Source organism: Mustela nivalis (assembly GCF_964662115.1).
Source record: "Mustela nivalis genome assembly, chromosome: 2".
NCBI classification, from domain to species: Eukaryota; Metazoa; Chordata; class Mammalia; order Carnivora; family Mustelidae; genus Mustela; species Mustela nivalis.
In genome coordinates, this window is record NC_139021.1 from 145,578,188 (window position 1) to 145,600,778 (window position 22,591).

General features: G+C 41.2%; 1 protein-coding gene and 1 long non-coding RNA gene across 12 annotated transcripts in view; one reads left to right on the plus strand and one right to left on the minus strand.

Moving 5' to 3' along the window:
- Positions 1–22,591, plus strand: part of SHLD2 (shieldin complex subunit 2) — an 87,773-nt gene that overhangs the window by 37,506 nt on the left and 27,676 nt on the right. For 8 of the 11 annotated variants that reach the window (XM_082718130.1, XM_082718132.1, XM_082718131.1 and 5 more), the window contains 3 exons: positions 13,557–13,705; positions 14,191–15,726; positions 19,784–19,891. In XM_082718130.1, the coding sequence (XP_082574256.1) occupies positions 14,196–15,726; positions 19,784–19,891 (1,639 nt within the window). In that variant the 5' untranslated portion in view covers positions 13,557–13,705; positions 14,191–14,195. Of the gene's footprint in view, positions 1–696; positions 831–13,556; positions 13,829–14,190; positions 15,727–19,783; positions 19,892–22,591 lie in introns of those variants that run through there. The other 3 variants (XM_082718127.1, XM_082718137.1, XM_082718135.1) reach the window with 2 other exon arrangements.
- Positions 845–13,805, minus strand: LOC309856796. Its single transcript, XR_014307350.1, has 3 exons — positions 13,673–13,805; positions 10,147–10,206; positions 845–1,407 (listed from the first exon to the last, which is right to left on the minus strand). It is a non-coding gene; the product is annotated as an uncharacterized lncRNA (long non-coding RNA).

Below are 22,591 nucleotides of genomic sequence, written 5' to 3' on the forward strand. Positions count from 1 at the left end.
AATGTCTGTCTACAGGAAAATGGATAAATTGTGGTGGTTCACAGGTCCCGACAACTATTATACCCAGCAATACAGAGGAGTCTCAGAACCCTGTGTGCAGGGAAAGAAACTAGACATAAACGAACATATGCTTTGTGGGTTATATGAAGTCTAAGAAAAGGCAGAACTATTCTACAAGGATAGAAATCAGAACATAATTGTAGGTTGGATAGGGAGGGACAGTGTTGAGGAAAGAGCAGGATGGAACTTCCCGAGGTCCCATAGTGTGCTATGTCTCATTTTGGGTGATGGCTACATGAGTACAGACAGTCATCCACAGTTATTGGTACAGGACTCCTAAAACCTGTGCTTATTATCAAACATTTAATTACAAAAATTTAAAAAATTTTAAAACAAGGGAAAGAATGTTAAAATTTTAAAACTAGGGAAAGAATGTTAATGCAAATGCTGTAGGTGCTGGGGTATATTTTAAGAGATTATTATTATTATCACTTTAAAAGACTTTATTTGTCAGAGAGAGCATGCGTGAGCGCCAGTAAGGGGAGTGGCAGGCAGAGGGAGAAGCAAGCAGAGGGAGAAGGCGGCAGAGGGAGAGGGGGGAAGCAGGCTCCCTACTGAGCAAGGAGCCCTATGAGGATGAAGATGATGATGGTGATGGTGATGATGATGTTGTTATTGTTGATGATGGTGATGTAGGACCTGGACTGGACCAGGCAGGCCCCTGGGATCATGACCTGAGCTGAAGGCAGACGCTGAGCTGATGAGCCACCCAGGTGTCCCACGGGTTAAGATATTAAAGGTGAAAGGAAGAAAGTGTGAGGTTAGGTCAGGTAGGTAGTTCTGTCATCTGTACTTCGTTCAGTATACTTCCTGTTTCAGCTCGCTGAGCAATGGGTTTTAAAATCTGAATATTTGATTTCTTGGAAGTTTAGCGTCTCATTGCGAGCTCATTAAAGTGAGAAGTGAGAGACAGAGAGAGAGAGAGGGAGAGGGAGAGACCTGGGTGGGGGAGGGTAGAGAAGAGGAAGAGAGAGAAGGGGAGGGAGGGAAGGAAGGAGAGAGAAAAATGGGTCCGATAGGAAGGAAGCAGAGGATTAACAGAGCTGTTTTGTTAAAAGCCATTTATTATTTGCTTCATTAGGAAGTTTATAGTGAACCTTCCCAGTGGAATTCTTTGATAGTGAAGCCTTTTTATGCTGAAGTTTTGTTCTTTCCATACCTCTTTAGATGAGCCAGTGCTCTGTGAGGATCCTTGGTGACCCAGTGGCCGGGTTCTAGCACGGGTGTGGGAAGACAGAAAAGCACAAGGCAGTATGGAGCAGTGGTGACGGGGAGCGTAGGCTCTGTCGTCCTGTCCTCTAGCTCCTGCTCCATGACCTCCAGGCTGTGTGACCCTGGTCAAGTGCTCTGAGTGGGGAACAGGGAAAGCAGTTAGGAGGCTGTTTTCAATCAGGGTGAAAATCCTGTTTGAACCAGGATGAGAGCAGGTGAAGAGGGAGAAAAGTGGCCAAATTATTTAAAATTTATTTTATTTAAAAAAAATTTATTTTTTTATTTAAAAAAATTTTTTTCTAAAGATTTTTTTTCATCTTTTATTTATTTGACAGAGTGAGAGAGAGAGAGAAAGAGCTCACAAGTAGGCAGAGAGGCAGGCAGATACAGAAGGGGAAAGCAGGCTCCCTGCCAAGCAGAGAACCCTGATGCAGGGCTCCATCCCAGGACCATGAGATCATGACCTGAGCCTAAAGCAGAGGCCCAACCCACTGAGCCACCCAGGTGCCCCAAGTGGCCAACTTCTAAAGGAATCTTAAAAGGCTGGCAAAAGAGATTTGATGAGTTAAGAGAAAAAGAAAGCAGTCAGTGAGAAAAGCTTTTTGGCTTGAGTTGCTGGAGGGATGGGGCCCCATTGGCTGAGTGTGACTTTTTACAAAAGAATGTCAGGGCTTAAACTGCAAGGTTCCCCCCCACCCCCTTTGGTTTGTTCGTTTTGTTTTTCATATATTTTTAGGGAATGGGTGGAGATGGTAGCAATCCTGGGGATTGGCAGGCAGACCCCTGGCTTAGAGATTGTGATTGTCCCACTTTGAGTTCCTTCCTTTTGCTATTACATGGTTGGGGGGGAAGCAAAGTGCGATATTTTAGGGTTTGACAGGAATTCCTTAGAAAGCATGAGCCTCAGACAACTTGACATCTTACTGTCCAAGACATTTTCCAGGAAGACTGGATCCAAAAGGTTTATTTATTTTATTATTTTTTTAAATTTATTTTTTATTTTTTAAAGATTTTATTTATTTATTTGACAGAGATCACAAGTAGGCAGAGAGGCAGGCAGAGAGAGAGGAGGAAGCAGGCTCCCTGCTGAGCAGAAAGCCCAATGTGAGGCTTGATCCCAGGACTCTGGGATCATGACCTGAGCTGAAGGCAGAGGCTTAACCTACTGAGCCACCCAGGCGCCCCGGGTTTATTTTTTTTAAAGATTTATTTATTTATTTGTCAGAGCGTGAACACAAGCAGAGGGAATAGCAGGCAGAGGGACAAGTGACTCTGCACTGAGCAGGGAGCCCCATGCAGACTCCATCCCAGGATGCTGGGATTATGACCTGAGCCCAAGGTAGACACTTAACCAACTGAGCCACCCAAGGGCCCTGGATCCAAAAGGTTTAATACCTTTTGTCTGCAGTTTCATAAGTACCTGTCTGCAGAACCTGATGGCCAGATTTTTTTTTTCCCCTTGGCTGCCAAACACGTTAATTCTCTTCTCTACGCCATTTAATTCTTGTCTCCATTGTGAGATTCTCAAATGCATGTTGTAATTTTTAGATACTATTCAACCGTATTTCCGTTAGTATTTCATTATTTAAAAAATTGTATAAGAGGGGTGCCTGGGTTGCTCAATCAGTTGAGCATCTATCTTGGGCTCAGGTCGTGATTTCAAGGTCCTGGATTGAGCCCCACCTTGAGGCTCCCTGCTCAGTGGGCAGTCTGCCTCTCCCTTTTCCTCTGCTCCTCCCCCACTGCCTGTGCGCTCTGTCTCTAAATAAATAAATAAATGAAAACTCTTTTTTAAAAAATTGTACAGGAAGACTGAACAGAATGTTTCCTTTCTCCCTTAAATTGTTCCTACTATTATGTTTCTGATAAAATGTATTAAGACGTATGCTCTTCACCAATAGGACATTTATTTATGCATTTGTGTGGTTCTTAACTTGGTGACTGTATAATGTATCTCTAAATGAGACATATGAACAGTGGAAAGGAAAACTGACTGGCCAGGCCACCAGGATGGGACTCTTCCGGGCAAATCCAAGTGTCTGGTCACAATATTCCGATGGTAAACAAGCAGCTAGGTTAAGGCTTGCTTCCTGTTTAAATGCTGGGACTTTTAAATGGGGGGTGGAAGGTGCATGTCTGCAGTGGGGTGTGGGAAGGACACCTTCCTGCCGCATTGCACGCAGGACTAAGGAGGCTCACTGCTTGACATTAACACCAAGTGGTGATGGGCCCGTGATGACATTCCTCACTTGAAAGCCAGTGTTGCAAAGGAAATCAAGGTCATACAAGCAGATTTAAGGAATTACTTGTCTGCTGCCTTTGCCTTAGTAGCTTAGTTTAGTTACAAGAATGAGTAGTAGCTTTAAATCTCAGTTGCTTCTGTTTTAGGACAAATACCACACCTTTCATCCTTCCATAGGTCACATAAAGTGTGGCACTGGTCTGTCATTTATTTATTTATTTTTTATTAATTATTTTTATTAACATACAATGTATTATTTGCCTCAGGGGTTTCAGGTCTGTGAGTCGTCAGGCTTACACACTTCACAGCACTCACCATAGCACATACCCTCCCCAAAGTCCATAACCCAACCACCCTCTTGTTCTGTCATTTTATTTTAGTTTTTTTAAAAAATTAATTATTTATTTGACAGAGAGAGATCACAGGCAGAGAGGCAGGTAGAGAGGGAAGGGGAAGCAGGCTCCCTGCTGAGCAGAGAGCCAGATGCGTGGCTCCATCCCAGGACCCTCCCCGCACCCTCCCCGGACCCTCCCAGGACCCTCCCAGGACCCTGGGATCATGACCCGAGCCAGAAGCAGAGGCTTTAACCCACTGAGCCACCCAGGCGCCCCTTGTTCTGTCATTTTAAATGGGAAATTCCGGTACTAACATTTAGTGGTTACTAGTGACAATCTTAAGAGTAGAGTTCAGCGTGAACGTACACAACACGGGAGTTACTAATATCCCATATCACTTCTTAGCACAATGACGTAAGATGACAGATTGGACTGATGCAGTGAGGTTAAAGCAAAAAAAACCTTTTTTTTTTTTTGCCACCGCTTGTATCAGTCACCATGGAGAACACATATTTTTCTTACATAGAAGGGGGAAATGGTTTCTAACTTCAATATAAATCGTAGTAAACTGAATACTGTTTTAAAATATATAATCTTTCTATATTTAATTTTTAATAGTCTCCTTGTTTTATATATAGGGAGAAGTTTTTTTTTAGGTGATATTATATGTCTTTATGATTTCTAGTGGCTGTGTAGTTTGTCTTTGTATGGCTGGGCCATAATTTATTTAACTGATCTCAGTGGGTATACTTTGTTCTCACCATTTTTTTTTTTTTTAATTTTAGACAGCACTGCTACGAGTATCCTTGTAGTGAGTGGGTGAGAGTGTATATGATGTTTTTTCTTTGAGGTTAAACTCTTAGGCGTATAACTGTGGGGCCAAGGGGATGCAGAATTGTAAGACTTTTGGTATCCATTGCCATATTGCCCTCCAGAAACGCTTTCATAGTTTAAACCCCTATGAGTAGAAATCATTTCCTGCAACCTTGTAATTTTAAGTGAATCTTTCTAGTTTGATAGGTAGAAATGTTTTCTCACTAACTTACTAATTTTTCTTTCATGTTATTACGAAGATGCATGTTTTCTTTGTTTTTAACCTTGTATTTTTTCTGTGCTGTATACCTGCTTATCTTCTTACTCATTTTTTTATTACTCTTTATAAATTAAAGACATTTATCCAAATGTAATTTAAAATTCACTTTTTTTCTTCTCCCTGTTTGGACATATCTAGGGAAATGCAGATGAACCCGTAGTAAAGTAGCTCAGTACCCTTACTAGTAAAATTATTTTTTCAGATGCTAACAAAGTTGTGTCAAGCAGGAACTCTCAGCCGTCCTTTGTGGCATTATAAACTGTTCAATTCTTTTGCAAATGACATAGTAGTATATATTAAGAACCATAACAATGGACTGTCTGTGACCTAATAATCCTATACCTGGGAGTTTGCCACCAAAAAATAATTGAAAAGTGATGTTGAATGTCCCAAATAATTTATTGCAGCAAGGGCTATACTAATGACAAGTTAGAAACAAATTAATGAATTGGAGAGTAATGGTTAACTAAATTAGATTCATCATTAGAGTATTAAGTGAGCATTAAAAATGATTGGGAAGATTATAGATTGACATAAAAGGGTGGCCCTATAAAAGGGTGGCCCTATAAAACCATCGAAGCAGAATACAAAATTATTTCAATTTTATGGTTACAATTATGTAAAAATACACATAAGAAACAAAAACATGGATGAAACACCATGGGCTGATTTTTGTTTGTCCTACCAGGTATGTGTATGTAGAGTTTCCAGGGTTTGAGATTAACATTCACTGAGCGTGTAGTGTGTACTCCTCTCCCAACAGCTCTGTAAGATGGGACATGGTGTTATTCTCAATTGACAGATAAAGAAACTTAATTCTCATTTGATACGTAAAGAAATTTAATCTTTTATTATAGTTGTTTTCAGATGTCTACAAAAGTAGCAAGAATAGTAATGATGAGCCCCATGTAACTCTCACCTAGCTTCTACAATTCCAAGTTTGCATTTTTAGTAAGTTGCAGAGTTGTAACCATATCTCTCCTACTCTGAAACCCATGCTTCTCAACACAACCCTGTCTTGCCTCTTTATTTTGTAATTTAATGCTATCGAATAACTTTATGATGCTTAGCATTTTTGGTAAAATGGGCATGGAAAGGCATTATAACAGTGAGTTTTATAAGGCAGAGAAAGGACTCTCTTTTAACCACATATATTTTGTAATAAGCATTTTTAGTTGCAGTGTTCTGTAAAGACAAAACTTGCTGATACAGTTCATCCTGTTTTATAAATCTTTGACCCATTCATCAGACTCTGACCACTCTAAAGATAAAGGGTTATGGTTGTATTGGTCTTTCTGACTGAAGTGGCCTTCTGCAGATTGAGAAATTGGCTAATCATTAACTACAGTAATGGATATGTACCCGCAAGTTTCATCTGGTATCTTAATGAGCTTTAACCCTCTGAGTACACCCCAAACATATCCTGGAATCATTGCAATTTATCAGTTGTCTGTAACTTAACTTTCTACTGTGTGTATTTTTGCTTTGATGGATGATTTGTGCCCCCCCCCCCAATCCTATTCTCCTGTTCACTCACTCACAACTCCTGTCAGTTACAGGATTTTGTAGCAGCAGCTTAGATATAAAAACCTTCGAAAAAATTCTTCTTTTTTGAATTAAGAGGACCATACTCTCTAGTCCATTTTTTGGTGTGTGTGTGGGAAGTTCCATACTTAGTGGGGGGTACATTTAAAAAGTAAAGGCATACTGAAATAATTATTAGGGACACATAACCTTGTGTTTTATGTAACTCATTCATTTCAGATGTCTGTTGTCCTGGGAGATCTTCTCTGAACTCTCAAGATATCCCTGTGTGCTTCCCATGTAGGACTCTGAATCTTGGGGACCTCTGACCTCATGGCCTTGTAACCATAAACTGTACTAGAGTTGAGTCCAAGAAATGGAATCCAGTCTGGATACAGGGTATAGCAAGACTAGAAGGATGTCTGAAGTTCGGGAGAGTGGTTGGTTAAGTATCCATTGATAAAGCATAAGTATCCATTGGGGGATATTTAGTAGTTAAATGAATGAGACCAGGTGAAATTCTGCAGAGTTGTGTGGCGTGAAAAGAGGACATGGTCCAACATGAGAGAGAAAGAAGAGCCAGAGAGGAAGAGGAACTAGGAAAGCGTAGCATTCTAGAAACGGAGGGAAGAGAGTTTTGCAGTTAGAGTCGCCCAGTACTGTGAGTACTTATTTGACAATTTGAACTTCACTGTTGTCTGAACAGCGGTAAGAAATAGAAGTCTAACTGCAGGACCTTCAGGAGAAAAGGTTAAGTGAGGACCCAGAAGCAGTGAGTGTCTTATAGTCTCTATAAATGTTCTGAAGGCATGTGTGTGTGTCTCTTGGGTAAGGCAACTGAATCTGCTTTCTGGGCTCCTGTGGTGGAGTGGAGAGGAAGGGGACTTGGGGACTATGTTGGACTCCTTTTATTCTGAATTGATTTGATTTATAATTAATCTAATTGTAGTCCTAAGAGCCTATGGAAAATGCAGATAATGGGCTGTCCTGCTTTGGTTGGTTGCCCCCCCTCTTCTGCCTGCTGGACACATCTCTGCATTTAATCCTGTGGCAGGTCAATAGCACTATTTAAAAAAAAAAATTTATTTATTTATTTGACAGAGATCACAAGTAGGCAGAGAGGCAGGCAGAGGTCAGGGTGGTGGGGTGGGTAGCAGGCACCCTGCAGAGCAAAAAGACCAATGCAGGGCTTGGTCCCAGGACCCCGAGACCATGACCTGAGAGGAAGGCAGAGGCTTAACCGCACTGCCACCCAGGAGCCCCTCAATAGCACTATTTTATAATGTCATTTTGTTGCTTCCATTAGACTAGAAGCTACTGAAAACTCCTTGTCATTGCTGACTTCTCATTACCTAGCATAATGCCCAGCACGTAGTATTAAGTATTTGTTGTATGCATGAGTGAATGAAAAAACCAGCAATTATCTGTCTCTTAAGCATAAAGTAATTCCAATCCGATGCATTCTCACAGAATCAAAAGAGAATGTTTCAGGGAAAAGGAACTTATTAACAGTTTCAAATGGCAGTAAGGAAAGGATCGAAAACTGACCTTTGGATTTGGCCATTAAAGGGCATTGGTTTTCATAATAAAAAGCATTATAGCTTTTTACTATAAAATGACTGGAATAAGAGCCATATTTAAGTGTGTTGGAGAATAAATGGGAAGTAAGAACAAAGAAACAACATAGAGTTTGGGTCCCCCCCCAACACTTTTTGAAAGATTTTATTTATGTGAGAGAGGGCACAAGCAAGGGGATCAGCAGAGGGAGAGGGAGAAGCAGGCTCTCCACTGAGCAGGGAGCCCTACACGGGGCTCTATCCCAGGACTCCTGGATCATGACCCGAGCTGAAAGCAGACACTAAACCCACCCCAGAAGTTTGTTTTTGTTTTGTTTTGTTTTTTAAGGATTTGAGATTAAAGGGAAGAAACCATTGGAGAGAAACCCAGATATTTGCGAGAGGGAAGGTCATTATCACTGTAATTTTATGCATTTGATTTGAATATAAGTATTTCCACCTGCTAGTCAGCATAGTTTCTCCCTGTTCTGCTTGATTTTAATGCATCTTTAGAACTTGAAGGTTTTGACTGTGCTATTTGGGGGCCCCCTAGTGGCCAATTTAATAATGACACATTAGTAGTAAAATGATCCACTAGATCTGTTATTCCTTATGCAGGTTATTCTTTCTATGAGGATTAGATAGGGTGGGGTATACAGTTATAGTAATTAGTGAGGCTTAGTCCTCTTTTATATATCAAAACTTGTCACCTAAACTTACCTCTATTTTGCTGCCATAGTAAGAACTCACTATTGCGGTGTATCTTTGTTGTAACTGCTAACACATTACTAACTGCCATCATTGTGCTCAGCTCTTACTCTGCAATCTTAGATTTTTTGGACCATCATATTCAGTGAAAGAAAAGCCTAAATTACCAAGCAAAAAGGTTTTGATTATTATGAAAATAATACATACTCATTATTCATCACAATAAGCTTTTAAAAAATATAGAAAAATTTAAAAAACCATCCTAATGTCGCCTCTCAATGTTTTTTTTTCTAGGGGTTTTTGTATCATAAAATATATCTGAACAATATAAGGAACACCTCTTTAACCACACCTCATTAAAAAAAAAAAAAAACCCAAAAAACAAACCAAGCATGTTCAGTACAATTCAAGCCCTTTGTGTACCTTTACCTATTACATTCCTATTCCTCCCTCCTGAAGGTAACCACAATCCTGAATTTGGTGTTTTATTCTCAGAAGTATTTAAAAATTCAGTATTTTAATTTAATACTGACAGCTGTACTTGTGGTGAACATAGCCTAATATATAAACTTGTTGAATCAGAATCATGAAGTTGTACAACTTATGTAACACAGAAACTAATATAACTTTGTGTCAATGATACTCAAATTATGAAAATATTAAAAAATTCAATATATCAATGCCCAAATTTATATACTCTTCAGATTGTTTCTTTGATTTAAAATTGTATTTGTGGGGAGCCTGGGTGACTCAGTCAGTTGAGCATCTGATTGTTGATCTCAGTTCAGGTCTTGATCTCAGTGTCATGAGTTCAAGCCCAGCTCTGGGCTCAAAAAAAAAAAAAAATTGTATTTATAAAATATATCCGTGTTGACCTGTAACTCTTGGCTACTTCTTTTTGCTGCCATATGGTAATCTTTCTCTGAATATCCCATGATGTAACCATTTTCCTCTTCATGAACTTTTAGCTTCTAAACTTCTTTTGCTTAAAAAGTCTCCCATGATCATTCTTGTACATATATAAAATCCCCAGGGTTCTCCAGAGCAGAAACTTGGAAGTGGAACTCTTTGGTTATGTGGTATGTGTATCCTCAGCTTTACCAAATTGTTTTTCAAAGTGGAATGCTGATTTATTGCTCTACCAGCAGTGTGAGAGTTCCTCAATCTTGGCTATCATTAGACTGCTTTAATCTTTCTGCAGTTCTGTGGGTATGAACAGTATTTCTTAAGAACAGCAAAGAGAAGACTTGTATTACAGATATTTCAAGCATATACGAAAGCAGAGTGATTACTGCTGTGAACCTCTATGTGTTTCTTCACCCTGATTAACACATGGACCGTCTTGTTTTATCTACACCCTTAATCTGCTTCCCCTCCCAGGGTTCTACAGGCATCTGGGCTGTCACCCCATCTCACCTGCAGACACTCATGCGTCTCCAGCCCTCTTTCATACATAGCCTTGGTAGCATTATCCCACTGAAAAGTAACAATAATCCCTTCATGTTATTAAAGTTAGTTTCTCCAGTTGTTTGTAATATTTTTACATTTGTGTCTTCAAATCAGGATCTAGATAAGGTTCATACATTATAATTGATCTCAGTCTACAGAGCCCCTCCATTTTCCCCTACAACATCTGCCTTGTGACATTAGCAGTCATCAGTGATTTTTGCCTAGACAATATACTCTACTCATTCATTGGGAGTTGCAAAATGGTGCTATTCTATAGTTTCTTTTTTGTTTGTTTATCAGCAGGATATCTCTGTAAAGAAAGATTTCTTCAAATAGTTGGGTCTTTTTGAGATACTGTTAGTAAAGAAAGAGAGGATAAAATTTCTTTCATTCACCAGATTTTTTAAAAAAGATTTTATTTATTTATTTAAAAGATTTTATTTATTTATTTGTCATAGAGAGAGAAGCGAGAGCAAGCACAGGCAGACAGAGTGGCAGGCAGAGGCAGAGGGAGAAGCAGTCTCCCTGCCAAGCAAGGAGCCCGATGTGGGACTCAATCCCAGGATGCTGGGATCATGAACTGAGCCGAAGGCAGCCGCTCAACCAACTGAGCCACCCAGGCGTCCCGAGATTTTATTTATTTGATTGAGAGACAGTGAGAGAGGAAATACAAGCAGGGGGAATGGGAGAGGGAGAAGCAGGCTCCCTGCTGAGCAGGGAGCCCAATGCGGGGCTGGATCCCAGGACCCCAGGATCATGACCTGAGCCAAAGGCAGATGCTTAATGACTGAGCCACCCAGGCTCCCCTTAATTCACCAGCTTTTGAAACAATTACTTAGACACCAGTATCCTCCCAAGGTCACTGAGAAAGTTTGTTTAGTTATCTTTGTGAACTCATGCATTTAAACAATTTGGGTGTGTTCCAATCCAGTATAGTAATCATTCTCAATGACAGAGTGCTCAACTTTGGCCGATGGGAACTTCTCTAAGATGACCCCTGAGTTCTTCTGATACCACCCTAGCAGCGTCTGGTAGTTTTCTTATTTTCTGGGATGACAAGATGTTTCAGGCTCATCTCATACATTTCTTGCTCCAGACCTGAGACCAGCAATTTCTCTAAGGGGTTCTGGTCACGCAGCCATCCTCTGCACGGCATATACTGAAATTCCCGTTTCTCAGAAGGAAAGCCACTGTTCATCACAACATTGTTTACATGGGTAGTTTAGGCAGGGTGAGCCATTCTTATCAAGGAACCGTGGGAAGCCTCCTGGAGTCTAAATTCCTAGACGCCAGCCTGGGCCCACCCTGCAGGCCAGCCTTTTTAAGGACAGTAGTCAGAGGCCTGCCGTGTTAACTCTTTTCTGCACAGCTGCCTGTTAGACATTCTGTTGCTGTGAAGTGTGAGTGGAAAGTTGGTTAAGGAGTCAGGAGTTCAGGGGAGAGGTTGTGATGGGGGTGTAATGTGATTGTCATTAGCCCGAGAGGATATTCAGAGCCTGGAGACAGTATGGTCATCCAGGGAGGGAGCACAGAGACTCAAGGACACGCCCCTGAGCACGAAGTCCTGGCCTTGAGGAGCCGGCAGAAGACACTGAGAAAGATTACCCGGTGAAGTAGTGCCACCTGGAATGAGGACTAAGAGCGGGTAGAATCCCTAAATCCCAATAATAAGAGTGTTGAAGAAGGAGGGCGAGGTCCTTGGCGTCAGATGTGGCTGAAAATGGAGAACGGACTCCTCATGGCAGTGTGGAGGCTACTGGGGACCTTGAAACGTGCTGTGTCACTGGGGTGGTTGGGACCAAAGCTTGACGGGAGTAGGAGTAAGAGAGAATGGGAGAAGAGGGAGATAGACAATTCTTTCAAGGAATTTTGCTGCGGAGGGGAGCAGAATGGTTGGAGAGGCAAAGGAGCCAAGGAATAACAACATGAGAAAAAATAGCAGCACGTCCGTATGTTGATGGATATGCCCCAGGACAGAGAGAAAAATCAATGACCTAGGAGAGAAGGGGAGAGTTTTTGGAACCTGAGGAAGAAAAAAGGAATAAGCTCTAACATCTAAGTAAGGAAGAGATGGCCTTGCGTAGAAGCATGGACAGTTCATCCACAGTAACAGGAAGGGGGGCACAGTCTCTCATAGGGTAGGGCTGGGTTGGTAGGTCTGTTGTTGACAGCTTGTAAATAGAGATGGTAGCATGGTCACCTGCTGCACTCGAGGAGTGGGGAAGCGATGCTGCAGATTTAAAGAGTGAAGAGGTATGGGAACAGTTAGCTTAGTGAGTGGAAAAGGAAAGACAGATTGCGAGGTACCCCCTGGAGGTTAGTGGTCATGAACTTAAAATGAGACTAGTTTTCCGTTGAAGGTTTTTGTTTGTTTTCCTAGTTACTTCTAGCCATTGGACTCTGGGTGCAGGGACTGAAGCTGGTTAAGGAGGGAGGTGAAGAATGAAGCTATAAAGATATGGTCCCTACAGTCAGTCGTAGGCCCCGCATGTTCAAGGAGTTGCCCAAGTGGTGCATTTAGAGGGAGTAAGTAGGAAGAGGGGAGAAACTAATCGGAGCCCTGAAAGCTTAAATCAGGGAAGGATGTGCAGTTACGGATAATAGGAGGGTATGCAACTTTAAGAATGGGTAACTGGGGTAAGATGGGCAGTACAGTCCCTACAGGCAAGGAGGACAAGGACCCCAGAGGTCGGGGGACAGAAGGATCTTCCCCCATTGATACTGAAATCACAAGAATTCTAAAATGAGAGAAATGATTAGATTTGGAGAAGGTGACAATGAGCCAATCCTCAAGGATGTTGAGAGTGACTGGCAATCCCAGTTGTCATTTCGTGAGGGTTCCCCCTTTCTGTGGACTTCCAGACTTCTCGCACCGCCACACGGACTTCTCATGATGCGAAAACTTCCTGCCTTTTTACAAAGGACCCTGTACTCTGGTTAAAAGTCCTTAGTCATGCCATCGGTCTGCCCAACTCTGCCTTTTATAGCTGCTGTTTCTTTTGTTTAAATGCTGTCGGCCACAGTGGCTCACTTCCCCAGCAGATGGTCATTTCCTGTTTATAGGCTGTCGGATTCGGTACGTTATTTTCAGAGTATTAGTTTACAGTCACTATTTTCCCCTCCTTTCTGTTTAGGCCAAGAACCTTATCTGTCTCTTTGTCCCTGTAGCACTGTGAGAAAGCTCTTGGCAAGCTCTAGGACCAGACCTAGTACGTAAAGTCCCTTTGGAAGTCAGGGATTATCAAGTAAATAGGGTGTGAATCTTCATTTTTCATCTCAGGAAATAGGATGCTTCTTTAGATGTACTTACGCCAGGTGCCACAGTTAATGACAAAAAGTTTAAATCACAATGGATCCCTTTTCTCTGTGTGTTACAGAATGACTACTCTTAATCTTTGTATTTGTGTTGCCGAGAAGACTGAAGAGTACAGGACAGGAGTCACTAGCTGTGCTAACACATGGGCCCAAGCACCGAGATGACACAGTCACTTACTTCAACGGCTTGAAGAGAGAGCCTCAGTCTCAGGTTTTCGTTTTCTCTCCCTCTTGGTTGGAGCCCTCTATTTTGTCTTGGGAATCAGGTTCACTGTTATGGGAAGGAGGCCTCAGAGCTACTGAGATAATCTCTGGAGTAAAGAAAACAGGAAAGGTAAAGGTGACTAGAGTACAATGAAACAAATACCTTCTTTTTCCTTCTCTACTAACTCATTATTTAAGTGTGATTAAACATCATTTGATGTTAGTATACTTAGCTTTATTTTTTTAGAGTCTTTTTTTTTTTTAAAGTATCTCATTTAAGTGGCTGTTTTGATTTCTCAACCAAATTTGATTTCTCAAACCAAAATCTTTTGGTTTCTTGTATATTTATGAAGTTTGTAGTTAAATGGGATATCAGTATAAATAACCTTTTTAAATTCATAGTTTAGGTGACATTTTCTTTTGGCATATTATTAAGTTAATATCAATGTATAAAGTTTCTAGTGACAAAATACTCATTTTAATTTTTTTCAGAAACTATGAGTGGAGGATCTCAAGTCCACATATTTTGGGGTGCGCCAGTTGGTCCATTGAACATGACCATATCACCAGAACCACCTTCTTTAAGGTCTACTGAGAACCGCTGGAAAAAAATTCAGCTTTTATACAACCAACATTCTTTACATCTGAGGGATGAAAACTGCATACATGGAACTCTTGAAGACCATCCAGTCCTAGAAGCCAAGGGTCCTCCCCATCTTCCTAATGCTCGTTTTTTAACAGACTCTACTAGTGAACCTGTTCATGTGAACGAAGACTCTCTACACTGTATGTCTGAAACACAGCCTGTAAAATCCCAGGAGGGTCCCCCTTTAGGGATGAGAGAGAAAACCAGCCCCGATGTGCAAATATGCAGATTTAAGGGCAAAGTTCAGCATTTAACTGAAGAAGAAAAGTTTCCAAAGCTTCTCAGCGAAAATAAGAAAATTACAGATGAAGGGCATAAAGATCAGGCAAATACATGCGGTCGGAACTTCCGGAAAAACTTCTTTCAGTTAGATCATAAGTGTGCACTAGATCTGGTCTGTAGTGCGGAACAGATTAGTACACGGCCTGGAGCAAAGGAAGCCAAGTGTGTGCCCACAGAAGGCTGGCATCATGAGGCACTCAGCCAGGGTCTAGAGATCTTTTCCTTGGACACAGAAGATAAGCCAGGGTCCAAAGCTGTTGGAAAGGTCTCTACTGATACTGAATTTCTTAGTATAATGACCTCCAGCCAGGTGGCTTTTTTCTCTCAAAGGAAGTCTAAAGGACACAATATTACAAATAAAGGGCCTGTAAACATGGAGAGCAAACCAAAGGCAAGCCATAGGGAAGTAAGAATGCTTGAAGATGATCTGACTCGGCCCAATGAGGAATTTGCAGGAGGATGTGAAAGTGAACAAAACCAAGCACATTCCCTGGAACTCTTCAGTCCTATTTGTCCTGAAACAAAAAGTAGCGGCACTCCCATGAAATCTGATAAAGGTCTGGAGGAAGATACAGGATCTCAAGCACTTTTCAATTTTGAAGATAAACTGCTGCCCAGTGCTGTACATATTGAGTCATACAGCTCAGGAATGCTGTGTTCCCAGCAAAACGGCTTCCACAAAAGTCCCATTAAAAGAAGTTGGACCTTTCCAAAGCTCAAAGAAGACAAGCTGACCCATTCCAGAGCTCTGTCTGAAGTCCTCCCACCATTCAAGAAAATTAAGTTGGTCTCTGATGCCGGAGATCCCACTGCAGCCATGGACCAGAGGAATGTGTCTACACTTAAGGGGATTAAAAAAACATCATTAATAAAAAATTGTGATTCTAAAAGCCAGAAGTATAATTGTTTAGTCCTGGTATTATCTCCATGTCATGTGAAAGAAATAAGTATAAAGTCTGGACCAAATTCTGGCTCTAAAGTGCCTTTAGGAATAATTGTGGTAACGGACCAGTCAAGAATTCAGAAGAAGGTCTCTCTGTGGAGGGCTGCAGCATTTTGGGCACTTACAGTGTTTCCTGGAGATATAATTCTGCTCACAGGTAAGGTCATTTTTGGGTAGCTGTAGGCTTCCCCCAGCTCCCACTTTAGGCCTTATTACCGTTTTCCTGCTTTGGGAGGCAGCATGATCAATCCCTTTCCAGTGCCCTTACCATCGCCTGGTATCCCATGTCCCTGCCATTTCTGGGCCTTTACTCTAGACCTTCTTAATTCTTGCCCTCTTTTCTGCTCACCTTGAAGAAGCCTTCCCTGGTTGCTCCTCCCCTTCATTCACTACATGAGCATTCAGGTCATATCATCAGGTTCTTTCTTTGTTTCCTTATGGCTTTGTCTACATATGTCTCATTTTTAAGTGTTTTCTTGAGCTATCTGAGCAGTCTTATGATGAAAGGACAGCATTTCTACTATGTAAGCCCTAATAATGCTGTGCACATCACCTTCTTATTGAGGGGACAGAGAGAGAATTTCTATTGTGTTTTTAATTATTAAAATTATACTATCATTTGGGAATATGAGAAGGAAAAACTGCTGGTATTAAACCAACCTCACACCACCACCAGTAGGGGTTTGGAGTGTTACCTTCCAGTTATCTTCCGTCTGCTCCTTATAACATGTATACATACATATGTAATAGTTGATATTTATTGGGAACTTACTTTGTGTCCAACCATTTTATTTATGTATTTATTTTTAAAAAAGATTTTATTTATTTATTTGACACAGACAGTGAGAAGGGGAACACAAGCAGGGGGAGTGGGAGAGGGAGAAGCAGGCTTCCCGCCGAGCAAGGAGCCCGACACGGCGCTCAATCGCAGGCCCCTGAGATCACAACCTGAGCTGAAGGCAGACACCTAATGACTGAACCATTCAGGCACCCCCACAACCCTGTTTTAAACTTTATGTGTGTATCAATTCATTACAACAACTATATGAAGAAGGGACTGATTATTAGCCGCATTTTTCACTTTGAGGAAATGGAGCCCCAGGAAAGTAAAGCTGTGTATCCAGTTTCACACATTTAGGAAGTGGCAAAGCCAGGATTTCACCTAAGCTCCAGAACCTATCCTCTTACTATAGAGTTGTAATCATAAAGAACATTGAGTTTTTATCCTGCTGCTTTCTGACATAAGACATCTAACATTTTTTTTTAACATGTTCTTAATTAATTGAAAATACAATGTATTAGAGCAGAGATACCAATCATCTTAAGGATGAATCCCAGAGTGGGAGGAAGCTGATTAAGTTCAATAATCTATCTAGAGAAAGAATGTGGTAGAGAAGCAGAGTGCGGTGAGCCTCAGAAGCTTGGGAAAAGACAACATCAAGGCAGTCCTTGGTGGTTTCTACCAAGTGGTTTGCTGGGAGAACGAGAGCCTTGCCTATTAGACCTTAGTTGCACAGGTAAGACTGTCAGGTGCACCCTCTCATGTGGGATTGTAATCGACAAGGTGAGCGTGGTCCTCGCCCACTCGCAATGCCATCTTATTTGTTGGTAAGTCAATTAATCTAGCTCCCCTATTCTGATTCAGTGCTCACCAAGCCAGCCCTTTGCTTACCATTTGCTTCTCCAGCTATAAACCCGCCTGCCTCCATGAGAGTGGGCTGCTAATGCAGTTTCTGTGGCAATTAATACCCCATTGTAAATTGTTTTTTAAAGATTTTATTTATTTATTTGACAGAGAGAGATCACAAGTAGGCAGAGAGAGAGAGGAGGAAGCAGGCTCCCTGCTGAGCAGAGAGCCCGATGCGGGGCTCGATCCCAGGACCCTGAGATCACGACCCGAGCCGAAGGCAGCGGCTCAACCCACTGAGCAACCCAGGCGCGCCCCCCTCCATTGTAAATTTTAAAATGGTGTTGTGCTTTTTGTTTGTCTCATTAAGTTGTTTAACGGGAGCTTATGTTGCAGTGCTGAAATCTATTTTTAGGTTCCCGACAAAATCAGATTCCCAGACTATCAGGAGACAACTGGGCCCTGGACCATGGTCATGTTTCCAAGGCAATTCCCATCACTGGGTGAGCCTCACAGGAGGACATTTCCTGGCAGATGGAAACTCAAGCCTGCCATCCCTGTGTTTTTCCCTGGTGTCCGTACAGTTAGGTAACCTTCTTTCAAGTGCCTGGATTGGTTTCCCTAGCCATTTTCCTCTTATGGAATATTTAGATTATTTCTATGAGCACCTTTTAAAGAAATCAGGTTTTCTTCTTTCTGTTTTGCCTTACTTCCTTAGCAAAAAAAGTATTCTAGTTTACCAATTTCTGCATGGGTTTCTTTTGTTTGTGTGGACAGATGGAAACTTCATGGAAAAAAAAGAAATCCATACTTCCCCCTTTTCCTAATTAAGTACTGAAATTATACAGGCATAGAAATTTGTGGATAAAATCCCATTTTAATTAACAGTATCGAATTGTGCATCATTATACCTCCATGTTGGATATCTAGTATCTGCTGACGTATAACCCCAAACTGAACTTATTTCTGCAGCAGATATATCCCAGTTCACACTGTGTTCAGTGACACAGCGGACGTTTTGCCGTTATAGTTGTAGCACTAGGCATGAAGAGGTGCTGTAAGTAAGATCCGTCTAAGGGAGACTGCGGGCCAGAGTTCAAAGATGACCTCACACGGAGCTGTGGAAAACAAACAAGAGAGGCTCTAGGGCGTATCAGTAAGAGCGAATCAGGAGAGCCAGGAGGCAAGGGCTGAGCCGTGAATTCCACTCGACCCTATCACTCCTGATTAGCAAGTCCCTAACCCAACCTAGGTTTTTGTTTCCCAAAGTCTCTCCTTGAACTTTCTGACATGTTTCTTTCTGAAGAGCAGGCATCCTGATGGTCAGATTATGAGAAGTCTAGAATGCGGTGCTAGCTGTTGCTGGCCAGGCAGTGGGCAGCTGCTGAGTTCTTTCTAAACCAGTCCACAGATCACATTAATGTTCTTGAGAAATCGCTCATTAGCACTGGGGGACATGGATTGGAGGTGGGAAGGGGACCTGCTAGGAGAGAGAGGAATGTGTGATATAAAACGGTCCTGGCAGGGCCATGGGGAGATTCAAGAGGCAGAATCAACAGGTCGGGGTTTGGAGACAAGGGTGGGGAGGGAGAGGTAGACGCTCAGGTTGATTTCATGTTTGAATTTACCTGGTGGGTTCCAGAGTGCCCACAAGCGAGATGCGTCATATGAGAAGAAGAGCAGGTTTGAGCGTTGCTGAGTTTGAGGAGGGGGGCAGTAGAATATCCAGGCAGGGATGTCCTTTTGGCAGTTGTGGGTAATGGGGTAAATGGTTTTGAAGATGGAGAGAGGGTCTGGGTGTCAGTTTGTAAGTACTTGGAAGGTGTGCCTCCTTGTTTTTCCTTCTTAATTATTATCTCAAAAACTTGCTGCTGTTAGGATATCTTTATACCTCTAGCGTTTTATGCACTGATCATATCTTGCCTGGGGTTGATATATCTCTGTCTCTAACGAACAGTTTTTGCTCTACTTGGAATTGTTTCTGCCTGTTGGTATATTTAGTTCCACTCCGATTTTTCTCTAGACATCTTAGATCATAGATGACCTATGATCTACATCCCATTGGGAAGTGTTCCTTACCTCCCAGATCCTTCACTTTTAACATCTGGAGATGAAGATTGCTTTTAATTAAAGAAAACTTTAATTAAAAAATAAATTCCTTTGAGAATGTCTATATTCATAGGTATTTACAGCAGAAGGGGTAAATGCATACTAAATATTATTTGCTCTTCTAGGCACTACTGCTTTGGAACCATTACTTTCCTTCCTGGCTCAAATGATTTCCTTTTAATTTCTCAAAATAGACGTTAGAGCATTTCTTTTATGTAAACAAAAGCCATTAAACCATTCATTGTGGAGCAGTGAGCTTCCACACTGATACTGTTCAGATATACAGAAGCAATTTTGTTAGTGCTATTTTATTATTTTGTGTCTTTAGGCAGATCATTTGACCCACCCGAACTTCAGCTGAACTTGAGTTGCCTGACATGTGAGAGACATGCATAATATTTTGCTATGATTGCTAAGTTAATTACAGTGTGAAGGAATGTATGGCATGATCAGAGGAACTTTATTTTCTCCTTTTTAGATGTTACCATTCATGAAAATCACTGGATTGGTGAGACAGTACTACAATCAACATTTACCAGTCAGTTACTAAATCTTGGAAGTTACTCATCTGTCCAGTCTGAAGAGTGTAAGACATTTTAAATATAATAACTTCTTAGTATTTAAAGTATATGCACTGTTTTCTATATTAGAAAAAGGAGCTAAAATGTTACTCATTTGTCCAGTCTCAAGAGTGTAAGACATTAATAATTAAATTAATAATTTCTTAGTATTAGAAGTATATACACTTTTCTATATTAGAAAAAGAAGTTAAAATAGTAATTTTATGAAATGTTTTCTTTTCTTTCTTTTTCAAGATTTTATTTATTTATTTTTTAAATCTTTTTTTTTTTTTAAGATTTTATTTATTTATTTGACAGACCAAGAGATCACAGGTAGGCAGAGAGGAAGGGAAGCAGGCTCCCTGCTGAGCAGAGAGCCCGATGTGAGGCTCGATCCCAGGACCCTGGGATCATGACCCAAGCTGAAGGCAGAGGTTTTAACCTACTGAGCCACCCAGGCACCCCTGAAATGTTTTCTAAACAGGTTAGTTGAACAGTGTTGGTTTATTTTCTTCAGTAAGAATGAAACTAGAATTTATAAAAATAAACATGTACATTGCAAATCATAACTCTTTTAAGAAATATTAGGGTTCAGATTCCATTTTCTTACTTTTCTTAGAGTCCACATAGTAGTGATTCTTAACCTTTTAAGGAGTCATAGCTCTCTTTGAGAAGCTATGGCCCATTTCTCCAGAAAAATGGGACTTAGGTAGATAGAAACAATATTTTTTAAAAAATATTTTATTTATTTATTTGACAGAGAGAGATCACAAGGAGGCAGAGAGGCAGGCAGAGAGAGAGGGGGAAGCAGGCTCCCTGCTGAGCAGAAAGCCCATTGCGGGGCTCCATCCCAGGACCCTGGGATCATGACCCAAGCCAAAGGCAGAGGCTTTAACCCACTGAGACACCCAGGCACACCTAGAAACAACATTTTTCAAATAATTCCAAATGGTTTGATGGACCTCTGAAGTTCTTTTGTGGGATTCCCCAATCTCTGGTTACGAAACCTTCAGGTACTGAGAAAAGCATGGGCCTTCTAGTCAGACGGTTGTAGTTTGAATCCTGGTTCTTCAGTCCACCACTCCTAGGAAAGACTACCTTCCTTCTCTGACTTCCATTTTTCTCTTCTTTAAAGCGAGCTATTCAGTGAAGAGCCCAGCAGTTATCCATTTCTCCAAGAAGTTAAAAAGGAAAACAAAGTAAGAGAGACAGTATAAACTGGTGATTATTGTCTCTGGAGTCAAATAGAGCAGGATTTGAATCTTGGCCCTACCATTTCCACCGACCGTGTCTTTCAGCAAGTTACTTAACCTCATTGTACCCTGCTTCCTCTTGTGTGAAATGGAAATTTAAAAATATACATAGCTTAAAGAGTTGCTGTAAAGATTAAATGAGAGAATGAATAGGAGGGGGGCGCCTGGGTGGCTCAGTGGGTTAAGCCTCTGCCTTCAGCTCCAGTCATGATCTCAGGGTCCTGGGATCGAGTTCCGCATGGGGCTCTGCTCAGTAGGGAGCCTGCTTCCTCCTCTCTCTCCACCTGCCTCTCTGCCTCATTGTGATTTCTCTCTGTGTCAAATAAATAAATAAAATCTTTAAAAAAATGAATATGAGGTATTGTACCTACATGTAGTATATAATAATATAGTAGTATCAATGGGAGAAGTAATAAGCAAAATATATTTGTTAGAAAACTAAAACAGTGTCATAGAAAAATAGCTGTATATAAAATAGCTATATATATAAAATACACTGATTATATAAGAGATTAACTGGAATGACAAGGAAGTTGTATATGGCATATATGGAAGATACAGCATGGAATTCCAACCCGTGAATAATAAGAATTCTCAAAGAAAGGCAGGGTAAGCAGAAGAAAACAACAACTATGGTGTTTGAGAAGGATGAGAATTCCCCATATCCTAGGAAAGCTAGTCAGTGGGAAATCAGCTCTGACACAGTCTCATAAAATAACTAAAATTGGTGTGCCTGGGTGGCTCAGTGGGTTAAAGCCTCTGCCTTCGGCTCAGGTCATGATCCCAGGGTCCTGGGATCGAGTCCTGCATTGGGCTCTCTGCTTGGCCTGCTTCCAAGCAGAGCCTGCTTCCTCCCCTCTCTCTCTGCCTGCCTCTCTGCCAACTTGTGATCTCTGTCTGTCAAATAAATAAATAAATAACATTAAAAAAATAACTAAAATTGAGCTCTTCATCTGCCCAGTTTATACATATTAAGTGGTGACATTGTTTGAGGCAGTGAACACTGGGGGTCCACTTGGTGCTGGCCTTCATGGCGCTCATGTTCATGTGTGGAGGACAGACAAGGAAGAAACTAAAGAGACATGCAAATATAATATTTGCAGATGATAACGAATGCTAAGAAGTAACAAAGGGCAGGATGGAGAATACCATAGATCTGGTTGGGAAGGGCTGGGCATGGAACAGAATCAGGGAATTAGGAGGTTATTAGAATAGTTGAGGTTGAGAGATAATGGGTGATCAGTGGAAATAATGAGAAATGGATGGATATGAGCAATAGCTTAGATAGACCAGTTTCTGTAGAAGAAATGGAGAAAATTATTAAGGAACTACCATACAAAAAAGCTGCCAGGCCCAGACAATTACACAGGAGAACTCTTATCAAACCTTCAGAGACCAGATAGTTCCAATGCTCTAAAAATTATTCCAGAGTATTGAAGAAAGAAACTTCCTAATTCCTTTTATTAAGGAAAT